General features: G+C 34.4%; 1 protein-coding gene across 1 annotated transcript in view; it reads left to right on the plus strand.

The window, feature by feature from the left end:
• ALG13 (ALG13 UDP-N-acetylglucosaminyltransferase subunit) overlaps positions 1-12,361 on the plus strand; it is a 72,865-nt gene extending 60,504 nt beyond the window's left edge. The window contains 3 exon segments of the mRNA XM_081277285.1: positions 6,447-6,487; positions 8,357-8,537; positions 11,431-12,361. Coding sequence (XP_081133411.1) covers positions 6,447-6,487; positions 8,357-8,537; positions 11,431-11,693 — 485 coding nt within the window. The 3' untranslated portion in view covers positions 11,694-12,361.
• Positions 12,362-16,827: the final 4,466 nt, after the last annotated feature.

Consider the following 16,827-nt stretch of genomic DNA (forward strand, 5'->3'; position numbering starts at 1 on the left):
TCCCCTACCTTAAAACTTCATTGTGTCTATGTAGTGATTCCCAAATTGTTCATTGGTCTCAAAAGTTTCAGTTAGCTTGTTTTCTAGCTGCTTTCAAGGTATTTCCTGTAGCTTTTTAGATTTCCATTTCAAACTTATATGTCCATGATAAAATTCCTCATCTTATCTCCCTTTCTTATTCCAGGCCACACAAAATATTGATTCTTCTTATTTTCTTAAATTTCCATCTAATTTACCCAATATCTAAACCCTGATTTCTATATTCTCTCTCCTTTCTTCCCCCTCTGTGTCCAAGATGTCACCACATAATGCTGACTTTCATTTTCCAGCATTTTATTATGAAAATATTCAAGCATACATCAGAATTTTTTTTTTTAATTTTTAGAGTGGTGGGGATCAAACCCAGGGTCTCAGACATGCCAGACAAGCACTCTTACCACTAAGTCACATCCCAGCTTTTGTAGTTGAGTTTTCAAATGCGTAGTAATATATTCATCATCAAGATTCTATCTTTAATGTTTATCTAGCTTTGTCACATGTTTGTTCATCTTGCCCTCCATTTATCTCCCTGTCAATTGATTAATCCATCTTACTTTTCAAAAAATTTTTTAGTTGTTGACAAACATTTATTTTAGTTATTTTTATGTAGTGCTGAGAATCAAACCCAGTGCCTCACACATGCCTGGCAAACACTCTATCACTAAGCTCCAACCCCAACCCTCCATCTTATCTTTATGAATTGAAAAAATATATATAGATATCAATAGACCTTCCCAGAATAGGTAAAGAACATGTGCTATAAATTTCCAAAATGGAATGCTATTCACCTGTAGAAAGGATAAAACCCTGTCATTTGTAGCAACATGGATGAACCTGGAGGACATTATGTTCAGTGAAATCAGTTAGGCACACAAATATCACCTGATCTCACTCATTTGGAATCTTAAACTGATCTTATGGAAGTACTGAGTAGAAGAGTGATTATTGGAGGCTGGGAAGGGTAGAGGGGAGAGGAGGATAGGGTAAAGATTGGTCAGTGGGTACAAAATTATAGTTAGATAGTCTGGTATTCATTTGCATAGTAGGGTTTCTATAGTTAATAATGTATATTTCTTTTTTTTTTTTTTTTAGAGAGAGAATTTTTAATATTTATTTTTTAGTTATCGGCGGACACAACATCTTTGTATGTGGTGCTGAGGATCGAACCCGGGCCGCACGCATGCCAGGCGAGCGCTCTACCGCTTGAGCCACATCCCCAGCCCCAATAATGTATATTTCAAAATAACTAGAAGAAAATATTTTTAATGTTTCACCACAAAGAAATGTTGAACGTTTGTGATGATGAATATGCTTAATACCCTGATTCGATCATTAAATAATGTATACATGTGTCAACATGGGATATCATGTTATACCTCATAAATATGTACATTATGCATTGATTATAATCAAAACAATGCATGCACCTGTGTTACCTAAATCCCATTCAAGGTATTAAACTTTATCATTAAGCTGGGCATGGTGACACACACCTGTTATCCCAGTGACTCGAGAGGCTGAGGCAGGGGGATTGGACATTCAAGACCAATCTCAGCAATTTAGCAAGACCCTATTAAAAAAAATAACTAAAATTCTGGGGATGTGGCTGAGTGGTAAATCACCTGTGGGTTCAAGCTCCAGTGTCCCCCCCAAAAAATTACCATCCCACTGTGTTTTCTTATGTCTTTCCTGGGTCCCCTCACTATTTTCTCCCAGAGTCAGCCACTGTTCTGATTTTTTTCTATCATAGATTAGTTTTGTACGTTTTAAAATTCCATCAATACAGTATATAGTATTTATAGAAAGCTTCTTAAACTCAGCATAATGTTTTTGATATTTATCCATGCTGCATATATTGATAGTCCATTTTCTTTTATTGCTGATTAATAGTTCATTGTATCAGTATTCCAAAGTTGATCCATTTTCCTGTTGATTTACATCTGGGCTATTTCCAGTTTGAAGCTGTTACAAATAAAGACTGACAGACTTTCTTGCTCAAGTCTTTGTGAATAAATGTTTTCATTTCCTTTGAATAAATACCTAGCAGTGGAATTGCTAGGTCATAGAAATTTGTGTTTACTTTTATAAGAAATTGCCAAACATTTTTCCAAAGCTGTACTATTTTGAACTCCCACTAGCACAAGAATTTCTTATCCTCACAAACATCAGTGCTGTCACTTGCTTTTATCTTAAGTATTGTGGTGATTAATGAGGACACTTTAATCCCACCCCCAACCTCCACACCCAATCATGGTAGAGCACATCTGTAATCTCACCTACAGGAGGATGAGGCAGGAGGATCACAAGTTGGAAGCTAACATTGTCAACTTAGTGAGATCCTGTCTTAAAAGAAAAAAAAATAATAAAAGGACTAGGAATGTAACTCAGTGATAGAACACCCCTGAGTTCACTCCTCACTACTTTAAAAAATAAAACAGACCATTTTGTAGAGCAGTTTTCTGTTTACAGCATAATTTAGAGGAAGGTACAGCAATTTTCCGTATACCTCCTATCTTCAAGTGTGCATAGCCTACTATATTATCAACATCCCCACACCAGACTGGTACATTTGTTATAATTGTTGCAACTACATTAACACATTATTGTCCTTCAAAGATGTATTCATAGTTTTCTTTAGAGTTTACACTTGCTGTTGTACATGTTGGTTTGGACAAATATATAATACATTTCCTCCATTACAGTATTACACATAAGTTGGTTTTGTTTTTGTTGTTACTGGGGATTGAATTCGGGTCACTGGACTACTGACTGAGCCATCTCCCCAGCCCTATTTTGTATTTTATTTAGACACAGGGTCTCAGTAAGAGTTATTTACTGCTTTGCTTTTGCTGAGGCTGGCTTTGAACACTCTATCCTTCTGTCTCAGCCTCCTGAGCCTCTGAGATTACAGACGTGCACCACTGCTCCCGGCACACTTTTTTTTTTGTTTTTGTTTTTTAACTAATAAAACACCTCTGTGCTCCATGTAATCATACCACCTCCCCCAACCTCTGGCAATCACTGATCGTTTTATTGTCTTCATAATATTGCTTTTTTCAGAAGGCCATATAATTGTGATCATATAGAATGTAACACTTTCAGATTGCCTTCTTTCACTCAGTGGTATGTATTGAAGGTTCCTCCATGTATTTTTATGGCTTCTTAGCTCATTTTGTTTGAACACTGAATAATAATCCATTGTCTGGAGGTATCACAGTTTATATATCCGTTTACCCTGTAAAGGATATCTTGGTAGCTTCTACGTTTGGACAATTAATAAGTAAAGCCACATTAAACATCATAGGGCAACATTTTGTTTGGAAGTATTTTCAACTTTTGAGTAAATACCAAGAACCATGATTGCTGGGTCAGATGGTAAAAGTATATTTAGTTTTGTAAGAAACTGCCAAACTATCTTCCAAAAGTGACTATTCTTTTTTTAATATTTTTTATGTGTACATGAACACAACACAATGCAGTTTTATTTTTATGTGGTGCTGAGGATCGAACCCGGGTCTTGCCCATGCTAGGCGAGCGCTCTACCGCTGAGCCTCAATCCCAGCCCAAAAGTGACTATCCTTTTGCATTCCCACCAACAATGAGAATTCCTACTGCTTCATATTCATACCAGCACTGGTGTTACCAGTGTTCTGGATATTGGCCATTCTAATAGGTGTGGAATGGCACCTCATTACTTTAATTTGCATTTCCCTTAGAGCATATGATATAGAGCATCTTTTCAGGTGTACTTTTGCCATATGTATATCTTCTTTGATGTGGTGTCTTTTAAGGTCTTTGGCTCATATTGAAATCAGGTTGTTTTCTTATAGTTGAATTTTAAGAATTTTGTGTATTTTGGATAACATCTATTCAGATATGTTTTTTTGCACATATTTTTTCTTCCAGTCTGTGGCTTATCTTTTCATTTCTTTTGATGGCATCTTTCACAGATGTTTTAAATTGTAATGAAGTTCATTTTATCAATTACTTCTTTTATAGATCATGCCTATGGTGTTGTATCTGAAAAGTCATCACCTAACCAGGCCATTTGTTTCTGAAAGTTGTCACCAAATCAGGTCATTTAGATTTTCTCCTAGGAGTTATCTTCTAGGAGTTTTATACTTTTGTGTTTTTAATTTACATTTCTGATCCATTTTGAGTCAATTTTTGTGAAGAGTATAAGGTCTTTGTATAGATTTTTTTTTTGCATGTGGAGATCCATTTGAGTATTGTTTTCATGTGCTTATTGACCATTTGCATATTTTTATAAAGGATCTGTTATATTTTATTTTTGTCACTTGTATTATATTAAATTGTAGAAATTCTTTACATATTCCAAATACTAGTCTTTTGTCAGGTATGTTTTGTGAATATTTTCTCCTTTCTTTGGCTTAACTATTTTCTTCATGGTGTATTTTGGTGAGCCTTAGTTTTAATTGTAATAAAATCCACTTTGCTTTCTTTAACCTAAGATATTTTTGTGCACCCACAAGATATTCTGGTATGATTTCCTCTAAAAATTGTGCTTTTAGTTTTGTGTTTAGGTCTGTAATTATCTCAAATTAATTTTTATTTATGGTGTGAGATGGAGGTTGAAGTCAGTTTATTTTTTTACCTTATGGCTGGCTTTTCAGTATTCTAGCAGTACCTTCATGAAAAAGATTTTCCCTTCCTCATTGTTTCACATTGGTTTTGGCAAAAAATCAAATGACTATTTAGAGTGCTGGTCTGTGTCTGAACAATTGATCTATTTTTCAATCCTTATGCTAGTACCACACAATTTTTATAATAAATCATCTGTAAGTTATCTAACACTTTTTTAGGTATTCTGAGTCATTTGCATTTCCATTTGACTGACAGTTTTTTTAATATTTATTTTTTAGGTGTAGATGGACTCAACACAATGCCTTTATTTTTTATGTGGTGCTGAGGATCGAACCCGGGTCCCGCTCATGCTAGGCGAGCGCTCTACCGCTGAGCCACAATCCCAGCCCCTTGACTGACAGTTTTTACCTCATGTCTTTCCCTACCTCCCTAAAACACTTGGTAATTTGGGATTACTCAGTTTGGGGAGAATTGCCATTTTATTGCCACTTTGAATCCATGAACCATAATATCATAGTAATCTATTTAGACCTTCTTTGGTTTCTAAACAATATTTTTGATAATAGCAATCTTTTACATCTTTTGTTAAAAATAGTCCTATATATTTAAGGTTTTGGTGTTGTAGTAAATAGATTAAACTTTCATTTTCCAATTTTGTCCCTCTAATACACAAAAAATGTGGTTGATTTTTGTGTGGTGTGTTAACCTTGGCTGATTTATTTAAAAAAAATGTGTTTTCCTTTTTCTAGTATGTTTTAAAAATTCTCCACTGTCTCCATCCTAGGCCATGCCTTTATGACTTCATCCCTGAACAATTTAATTAGCTTCTCAATTATCTGGTATCTGTATCACTTTGCATATCTTCCTAGTTCAGAACCTTTCAGTGATTCTTCAGTTTCTGTGAAGTTCAACGGGTTAACTATGACAATGACTTTCTACTATCTCATCTCTACTTCATTCCAATCTTTGATTCTTCTGTGAACTCTGTGCACCTAGTTTTGTATTTCTAAGTCTTTTCTGTGTGATGATTGCATTCATTCTTTCTGCATGCATTCTTCTAACTTCTTATTAACCCCCAAAAGATACTCTGCCCCCATTAGTAGTTGCTCCCCATTCCTCCTCGCCCTGCCTACTTTTTGTTTCCACAGCTTTGCCTATTATAGTATTTCATGTAAATGTAATATAACAATATGTAGTCTTTTGTGCCTGACTTTTTTTCCCTTAATGTTTTCAAGGTTTATCCATGTTGTATAGCATGTATCAGTACTTCATTCTTTTCTGTTGCTGAATAATATGTCATTTTATGGATAAACTGAAATTATCTGTCAGGTCAATCAGTAAAAATATATTTAGAGATACAGTTAGAGTGCAAGAATAGTATATTTAGCATGTTTACGTTCCCAGGATTGTAGCAAAACACAGAATGCTAACATTCTCTCTTCCTCAATACATCTAATTTTGTTCATTTGTGAAATAAAAGTACTATAATGTCTGGAGAAATTTTATCACTTTGTTTCTTCTTAAATACAGAATGGCATTCCTGTAGCATCTATCTAATATTAAGAATAGAAATATAATTTGTATTTGGTAATTAAACCTTGTACCAGAAAAATGGTCTTAGGTAAATTTTCACTTATTATGAGATAGAATTGACGGTTATGTCAGTGTGGACTATAATTGACTACAGTTGACTACCAATGAATACATTTGTATCTACTTTAATAATGCTCAAAGAGAAAAGCTTTTAAATGATAGTTCTAATTGCTTATGTCAATCACTAAATTAGAACTTTTTCATTTTAGATACAAAAGTTTTGCAGTACTATTTCAATCTGGGATTGCAGGTAAGTGTCATGTTTAAATTGCTTTGATAAATTCTATACTCAAAATATCTGTTTTGAAAAATCAGATACTTGAACTTTAAAAACCAAAAACACTGTGACAGAACTAAGATTTTTATTGTTTTCTGACAGGTCATTGAAGATAACTAACTATGTTTTCCACTTTAGCCTCCCAGTGGTTCAGTTTCTTTTATTATAAATACTTGTAAATTGAAAGTGGGGACTGGACTCTTAAGTTGCACAACTTCAGCATATATTAGTCTTCACATTTAACATTATATACCAACAATTTACTGTTATATACTCGAAATAAATGGATTGTTTATTCAGCTTACTTCAAAGATTTTTGCTATTTATTTTATATGAAAACTAATTCAGACATTTAAATAATTATTTTAAAAAGCAGTCATATATTCATACATATTTGTCAAAAACTGGTTTTCACCACTCTGCTGGGTTATAAAGGTGGGTACTGACAAAAGTCTTATCACTGGAAGGTGTCCCTGATTTGAGGTGAGAGCTCCTTTTTATTTTATTTCTTTAGGGATCATTTTCCCTTGAAACACACTTTATTTATTTATTTATTTATTTATTTTTACAGATGTACTTTATTTTATTTTTTTTATTATCTACACATGACATTACAATGATCTTGGCAGTTCATACAGTTGTATCATTGGGGTATAGTTTCTCATTTTTCTAATTGTACAGATTGCAGAATCACACTGGTCATACAGTCACCTATATACATACAGCAATCATAATAAAACACACTTTATTTCTGATACAACAAGATGGCGTGTTTATTGAAGGGACATATTTTTCTGAAAAGACATCTTAAGATTTGGCAGACAATAATAATATATAGTCTCCTGGATAATACTCAGATAGTTCATATTCTTTATCACTGATTTCCTTACAACTTTATACATATTATACATCTAAATTAAGAATGGTATAGTGGTTTTTTTTCCCCCCTTTGAGACTTTTTTCCCTAAATGTAGTTTTAAGAATTGATAAATTACTTGTCCTTTAATTATATTTTTTTATGGTCACATGTGAAAACTTGTTATCTATCCTACAAGACTGAGGCATTTGAAAATATTCTTCCCAATGAGCACAATGATACACACCTGTGTTTTAGCTACTGAGGAAGCTGAGGTGGAAGGATAACTTGAACCCATGGAGTTCAAGGGCAGCCTAGGCAACATAGGGAGACTGTATCTCAGAAAAAAAAATATTTTCCTGCTTTTTACAACATGAGAATACCAGGAAATGCAGAATAGATGCTTTAATACTTTCAAAAATAGTAATGTTCATGACATTACATTTGGGAAATACTGAGGTATAAAAGAACTAACATTACCTGTTATAACCACTGTGAATTTTGAAACATTTCCTTACAGTTTTCTAATTTTTATGTTACAAAATAGAGATTATGCTGTATAAAATTTTAATTGTTTAATTTAAGATGAGTAACTTTGTGTTTAAATATTTAATAGCATGACTTTTTTGCTGTATAGTACTCCTTTATGAACATCTAATAATTTATTCACCCAGCACCTTATTGTTAAATACTTAAGTTGTTCAGTGATTAATGCTTTTTAAAATAATGCTACAAAAGAATCTGAATCTTTGTATTCAGATTTTTGTATATCTCTGATTTCCTTAGCAAGCTTTTCTATAATTTGTAGGTCCAAATATGAGGTAAGAGATACTGCAAAAATCTTAGTTCTAGAAGAGAACAAATTTTCTAAATATCAAATCTTACCCCACCTGGAAATGGACACATTTTTTAAAGTGATGAACTAAAATACTTTAAGAAAAGGGAATAGTAAAATTTCTTCTTGTTGTTGCCCTTTCTTGCTCCAGTGCTATCACCACAACTACTGGCACTCCATGGTCTATGCGCCACAGATGCAACAGCAGCAGCTTTATGTAGAGAATTATCCAATGTATTGTGAACCACCTTCTCTGGTAGACCAAACTGCTCCTCACTTTTACAGTGAGGTAGGGAGAGCAAGTGGTACACACATAGAAGCATCATCGCATGGTGAGTCTGTAATGGGATTGCTTGCAAGAAAGATAATGGGATTTTATTGTGTACAATTTAATTATAATCTTTTAGATGTTTCATTGGAGCTATATACCTAGACCAGCAGTTATGAAAGTATGATATGTGGACCCCTTGAGGTCCCTGGACCTTTCAAGGGATTAATAGCAATACTAAGATTCTATTTGTCTTATTGCATTACATTTGCATTCAGGGTGCAAAAATCAGTGGTGGGTAAAATTGCTTGCACCTAATCACAAACTAAATAACTAGCACCAAATTCTGCTAGTGATCAGTATCTTCTGACTGCCACACAATTTGTACAAAAGTACTAATTTTCTCTTGTGTTGGTCAAAGATGTTATTTTTACTAACTTTTTGAGCTTTTGTATTTAATAGTCTTTGTGACAAAATGGGAACTATTTATAAAACACTGTGCATCTGGACGAAGTATGCTGATTCACGTAAGGAAAAGATGCTTGTGCTATTGAGTTACTAGCTGAACTAGCTGACTTTTTTTTTTTTTTTTTTTGGAGGTTCTAGAGAGAGAACTCAGGGCCTCACACATGCTGGGCAGTCATTCTGCTGCTGAGCTACATACCCAGCCCCCAGCTAACATATTTTTAATGGAACATTCTTTTTACTTGAAAAGCTGACAGACAAATTATGGCTGTTTGTACTTGATTGATCTGCCCAACATTTTCTCAAATGAACAAAGTCAGACTATGACTTAAGAAAAAACAACATGGTAATATTTGTTGTCAAAGAAAATTCCAACTTTCCAATAAAAATTAGAGAACCTGGATCTGCTATCATAAGCTCAACAGCTTTCCAGGGATTACAACTCTGCTAATAAGTGGAGTTATTAGTGAATGCAGTTTCATAAATTGTATAATGAAATATATCCATATTTGGGAGACCAATATATCCATGTGAAGTAAAAGTTTCCCAATTACTAACTCATGATGTTACTCATGCCTCATTTTGTAAAAGAGCTATCCAAAGTGCAAGATAAAACAATGAATTTTAATGTAACAGTATGAAAAGTGCACATTGCCAGTGATCTTTTGAGAAACTACCCCTTAGTATAGTTTTGGTGTAGCATCAAAGAATATCTATAATTACCTGAAATCTTGTTATTAAAGGACTTCTCTTTTCTACATACATGTCTGCATGAGGACAGACTTCTTCATATACTTCAACTAAGACAACATAGCAATAGATTAAATACAGAAGTGCATATGAGAACCCAGCTGTCATCTATTAAGCCATACATTAGAAATTTGAACAAGTATAGAACAATGACACTCTTACATTTTTTTTTTGTTGGCTACACATTCATATATAATTTAAAATTTTCTCATTTAAATTCCCAATACAGTAAATATCAATAGCTATAGTCCACATAAAAAAGCTGTTTAGGGTTCTCAAGTTTTTTAAAAGCATAAGGGGTCCCTGAGACCCAAAAGTTTAAGAACCACTGTGTTAGACCATAAGTATAGTTGCTGTGTGAGCTCAGAGTATAGTATAGATCAAGAGGCATTTTAGGGGGATTTAGGATCTTTGGACTACCCTTCTTGGACAGAATCAGAATAATTTCTCTACTTCTGTAGAGAAGTGATGTGAACTAACCTACCAGATGTGTTTCAAATCCCAGCACTGCTACTCAGTGACTGTGATCTCTTCTAAGTTACCTAACTTCCCTAAGCCTGATTTTCTGTATCATGGGAAATATCTATCTTGTCAGGGTTCTAAGAACTAATAAACACCTTATGTGTTCATATACTGTTTGGTGTATATTAGGAATGCTAATTTCCTTTTTCTCTCCCTTATAAAGCATATTTTTGGTTTTGAAATGTGATTAGTCCCAGAATCTTATCATTATGTGTGTTGATGTGATATGACCTATAGTTATTTAAAAATGTCATTCTTCATTGCATTTTTGTGCAATGTACCTTTTATAAGGTCATTTTTAATTATAGTAAACCATGAGGCAGTGGCAATCTTTAATTCACAGAATAGCCTAAGATAACCAAAGGAATTAAAGATTCCTTTGTATCTCATAGGTATAGTCACTGTAGCAAGATCAGAGCAGCATTGTCTATTTCCACTGAAACTGATGTATAGTAGCAGAAGTGTTGTAAAATAATATTAGGATCCCAAAAAACATTTATGAGAAGATACTTTTAGAATGATCTTCTGTATTATACCTTTAAGTATACATCAGACTGTACAGACACCTGCATTTTTCATTGCTAAATTGGTACAAAATGATTATTTGGATGATTCGTGTTATACTGGAAAACTGCTGGGAAATTTAATTATGACCACTTCTTATAAGAGCTGGAAGGATGCTAGAGAATGTTTATGTATTTAGCTTGTTGACACTTAAATCATCCCAGAACACTATCTACAGAAAGAATAGATTTGACACATTTTAAATGTATGTATAATTTTTTATTTGAAATGTTTTGAATAAATTTTTGGTAGCTTGTTTTAGACATTGTCGTTTTAAAAATGATACCATTTTTTTAATATGCTGAGGATCAAACTTAGTACCTCACACATACTAGGCAAGGGCGGGCGCTACCACTGAGCCACAACCCCAGCCCCAGACACTATTGTTTATATCTGACTCCTGCTGCAGTTCCTGTGAACTTTCTTATACTAAATATATTTTTCACCTCTAATACCACCCATTTATGGGCTAGGGTATAGGTCATTGGCAGAGTGATTGCCTAGAACATATTAGGCACTGGGTTTGGTTCTTAACACTGTATAAAAATAAATTAATAAATAAAATCATTATAAAATTACAAAGATCATTTATAACTGGAGTTCTGCTGTAGTGGATTTTTGTATATAAAGCATACTATATGCATTCTTTGTTTCAGGTACTTTTCTGAATATTGACCCTGGATCTATCCCTCGTGGAGCAGTCTATTATCCAGTAATGTCAGATCCCTATGGCCAGCCTCCTTTGCCAGGTTTTGATTCCTGCCTTCCTGTTGTGCCAGATCATTCCTATGTTGCCTCCTGGCATCCAGTTGGTATAGCATATGGTGGTTCTCAAATTCATGGTGCTATAAATCCTGGGCCGGTTGGCTATATTGCTTCACCTTCCTCAGCTTCTCACTATGTACCTCAGAATATGTAAGATGCAGCAATATGAAAAATATTGCACTGCCGTTTTCTTGCTGTTTGGTTTTCAAAGAGTATTTTATGTTACTGTTTAAGTGATGTAGGTGGTAAAAGTCATCATTCTTGTATCTGTCTTTAAGATTATTTTATCTTTTGATTTAAAATATTCCTCTAAAGGAATACTACTTTGGGCTGTGAATAAGGAAATCCAGATGGATGTACAACTAGCCCCATGTTGAGCATAGTTCATTGTATTCAGATGTTTTCCTGTCAGCCAGCTTGTCACCTTTGTATTAGCTGATGGTGCCAATTGATAAAAGGAGTAATCATACAAACTATTAACCTTGGTACAAGTATCATACATATCAATATTAATACCTTGGTTCAGACAAAACTGTTCAAAATTGGAATAATTTCAACTTTCTAGAAAGTAAAACAGCAAACCCAAGAGGTTTTGTTTCTGAAAATCTTAATATTAAATGAGAGAGCTCTTCAGGTTTCTTAAGAATTAATCTGACCTGAGTTGTGTTCTGTGATGTTAATCAGTTTTAAAGGCACATGGTGCTCTGCTTTAGAATTCTCTCATATGTTATTGTTTAATATTGGATGTATGTAACTGTTTTACTGCACAGTATTGAATTGGTGTCCTTTGCACAGTTAGCAGTAAATAAAAACGAGCATTTAAAATTACCAAAATGAGTGTTTTTTTTTTTTTTTAATTTTTCATGACAGTGAAAAGTGTACTAGACATTTGATTGTTTCAACATGTTTTCCTCTGGCATTTTAGTTGCAAAGAATGTGAAATTATAGTTTGGGCTGGGGGGGTGCAGTTGCAGGGCCACTTGAAATGTTATTTAATATCAGGTCATTGCAGTGCATACTGTCTAGTTCTTTTCTCTTGGGAATGTATATTTTTAAATTGTTTTTCTGGTTTTAAATAAATCTGTAGCTCAGTGTGGTGTGGTATATGCTTATAAGGAGGCTGAGATGGGAAGAACACAAGTTCAAGGCCAGCCCCAGCAACTTAGTGAGGCCCTAAGCAACTTAATGAGACCCTGTCTCAAAATAAAAATGGCTGGGGATGTAGCTTTAAGGTGCTCCTGTGTTCAATCCCTGGTAAACCCCCACCCAACCTCCAAAAAATCTATAACTCCCCTATGGAACTTTCATGTAGAATTGCTTTCTCATTGTCCTGTACTTCTAACAGTTTTCATATCTTCCAGTTTTTTTTTTAATTTTTTTTTGTAGTTATAGATGGACAGAATGCCTTTATTTTATTTTATTTTATTTTTTTAAGAGAGAGTGAGAGAGGAGAGAGAGAATTTAATATTTATTTTTTAGTTCTCGGCGGACACATCTTTGTATGTGGTGTTGAGGATCGAACCCGGGCCGCACGCATGCCAGGCGAGCGCGCTACCGCTTGAGCCACATCCCCAGCCCATATCTTCCAGTTTTTGTTCTTAGATTATCTTGCAAAGACTAGCTTTTCTCTGACTTTGTGTGAAACACATTTCATCAATCTTTTTTGCTTTCCTCCATCTGTCTAAAAGCCACAAAATCTGTATTGATCAATTCTTCTCTTAGGGCTACTTCATCCAAAATGCTTTGGTATATTTTACCTAACAGATATTTAAAGTTTTCTTTGGTTGCCACAAAACCTATTTACAAATATCATCATCTTTAAAGGTTAATTTTTGCTTGTGAATCAGTCTGTCTTTGACCTGTAAAGCTGCACCTCAGGCAAAAAGAACCATTTGAGGCATTAGGGCTTGAGGAGCTTCACTAGTACTAGAGTGGAATCTATTGCCAAGAAGAGATTCTGTCTTCAATGTCCTATTCTTATGATGATTGATATTACTGAATCCCAAATAAGCCAGTGTACTAGTTAAAGGTTTCTGCTTCATATCAGTCATGGTATTGGTTGAATTTTTTGGTTTTATATCCTTGATCTTTAGGCCTTGCTCTAAAAGTAGGCATGTGACAACTTTAGTAAAGAAAGATGGATGACAGGGCACCGATCTTTACAACAGTCTGCTCTGTGTATGTTTTAATGTTTAAGCTTCTCTGCTAATCTTGTGGGTTTTCAATTTGTGTAGTCTACAAATTGTTTTGCGTAAAGGTTTTAGTCAAGCTTACGAGCATGGAGCAAATGCTCCCCCAATGTTTTTCAATGTGCTAACATTTCTGAAGTATAGCAAGTGATTTCTTATATTTTGAACTGTCAGTGGTTCACTAAGTAGTGTCTAAGAGGTGTTTTAGAAGATTTTAGTCTTTCTTGAGAATGTGAGTCTGGTATTTGATTTTGAGTCGAGCACTTCTGCCTTAATTTTCCAGTTGTTTGTTTTTGTTTCAAAGGTTTAGGTAGCTGCCTTGCCTTAAATTTCATTATTGGTTCATCTACTGAAGGGCATGTAGGTTGGTTCCACAGTTTAGCTATTGTGAATTGTGCTGCTATAAACATTGATGTGGCTGTGTCCCTGTAGTATGCTGTTTTTAAGACCTTTGGGTATAGGCCGAGGAGAGGGATAGCTAGGTCAAATGGTGGTTCCATTCCCAGATTTCCAAGGAATCTCCATACAGCTTTCTATATTGTCTGCACCAATTTGCAGTTCCACCAGCAATGTATGAGTATACCTTTTCCCCCCAATTTTTTGCCAACACTTACTGTTGTTTGTCTTCATGTTAGGTGCTATTCTGACAGGAGTGAGATGAAATCTTAGTTTTTATTTGCATTTGTCTAATTGCTAGAGATGATGATCATTTTTTTCATAATTGTTGATTGTATATTCTCTTCTGAGAAGTGTGTGTTCAGGTCCTTGGTCCATTTATTTATTTATTTATTTATTTATTTATTTATTTATTTATTTATTTATTTTAAAGAGAGTGAGAGAGAGGAGAGAGAGAATTTTTAATATTTATTTTTTAGTTCTCGGCGGACACAACATCTTTGTTGGTATGTGGTGCTGAGGATCGAACCCGGGCTGCACGCATGCCAGGCGAGTACGCTACCGCTTGAGCCACATCCCCAGCCCCTTGGTCCATTTATTGATTGGGTTATTTGGGTTTTTGGTGTTAAGGTTTTGGGTTATTTATGTGCCCTAGAGATTAGTGCTGTGATAGGTGAGGCATAAAAGTTTGCACCCTAGCCTCACAGATTGGTTCTCTTGCTGAAAAGAGACTTTTTAGTTTCAAACCATCCCATTTATTGACTCTTGATTTTAATTCTTGCACTGTAGGACTATTATTAAGGAAGTTGAGGCCTAATCTGACATGATGAAGATTAGGGCCTATTTTTTTTCTGTTAGACGCAGGGTCTCTTGGTTTAATATGAATTATAATGCATCCCACTGTCATATTTAAAAAAATTAATAAAATAAAAATTTCATTGATGCAATTTAATTAGATGACTGTTATTAACTCTGAAATCAACATGTGTACTAGATTGGCCTAATTGTTATCAAATGAATCTACAGTATTTATGGTTTTTAAAACCATATGATTCCCTTTGCTTAGTTTTGTGTTAGCTTTTTTCATTGTGAACAAAAACCTGACAAGAACAACTTTAGAGGAAAACAAGTTTATTTTGTGCTCATGACTTTAGAGGTTCAGTCCATGGTCAGCAGACTCTTGGCCTGAGTTGAGGCAGAGCATCATGGCAGAAAGACATGGTGAAAAAAATCCTCCTCACCTCATGGTAGCCAGGAAGCAGAGAGAGACAGGGAGGAGCCTGTGGGACAAGATAAAACCCCTACAGGCTTGCCCTCAGAGACCAACTTCCTTCAGTCACACCCAATCTGCTTATAGTTGTTACCACCTAATACATAGGCCTTTGAAATTATTAATCCATCTAATGGATTAGTCCACCAATTAGACTACAGCTCATAATAATTTCATTTCTGAATATTCCTGCATTGTCTATCACATGAGCCTATGGGAGACACCTCATATTCAAATTATAACATGTATCATACATCTTCTCCAAGTAATAATAAAGGAGTGAGCTCTGGCCTCCTGTTGTGGGTTGAGAATAACCTGTACTGCAGCAGAAGTCTGCAATAGTTAATAGAGGCAGCTGCCAGATAACACACAAGTAACTTTTCTGGTAATTAAATGCAAAGTTGACATTTTAATCAGGATGTAGCAGAAACAGTCATGGGCTACTTTTTTTTTTTTCCAATGTTACTTCTTTAGTTTTCCTGGATGTTACAAAATATGTCTTTACTGGTAACCAAATTTCATCTCTTAGGACTTTTTGGGAGCAGGAGATATAAAAGCACTGAGTTTGTTTGGGATCCTTTACTTTCATCCCCTTCCTGATATAAATCTGTCCACACTAAATGTAGAATGCTGGATAATTTCCATTATAAGGAAAAAGTATTAATTCATTTTTATGCTGTATATATTTATTCTCAGAACTAATTATGGCTTTATGTCTTGATCAAGAGCAGATGAAAATATTGAATCTGTTTTGTTGTAATTTGAGACTTGTGAATTTAAAACATCTTTTATTTCCTTGGAGCCTAAAATCAAAGCATAACCTTTTAATTAGCTTTGGAAATTGTATAAACAAATCATGGTGGTTTAAAAAAAAAAAAAAAAAACGTGAACACCAGACACTCAAATAAAATATCCATGAATAACAATAGTCCATTGGGGAGGGTAGGACATGAACTACCATTTAGACTTTCCTAAATCTCAGACTGTTTTAGTCCGTTTTATTTCCAGTTATAATAATAGCTAAGAATTTAAGAGAACTAATATAGCAAAAGACAACCTGTCTGTCCTCTGCCAATCCTACATATAATATTAAGCCTCGGTAGAAGCATGCTGATTTAGAATCCTTGTCCACTCTCCTAGCTCAATTATCAAAGGAAATTTTCCCTGTAATACTTTTCAGGGGCATGTGGGAAATGTAGCTTCAGGAAAAGATCCTCTTGAGTTTAGGTAACCATTTTGTGGTTAAAGCTGCTTTAGAATGATTGATTTAGGAATTGTTTCAAAGAATCTAGGGATGAGGTTTTTAGATGAAAGAATATTAGCTAGTTGTGTGTCATCTGTTGAATAATAACCATTGAAGCCTGGGTTCATTATGCTATTGTCTATTTTTGTGTTTGAAATTTTTCATAATAAAATATCTTGGTAACTGGCCA

Source organism: Spermophilus citellus (assembly GCF_964194105.1).
Source record: "Spermophilus citellus genome assembly, chromosome: X".
Classification (NCBI taxonomy): domain Eukaryota; kingdom Metazoa; phylum Chordata; class Mammalia; order Rodentia; family Sciuridae; genus Spermophilus; species Spermophilus citellus.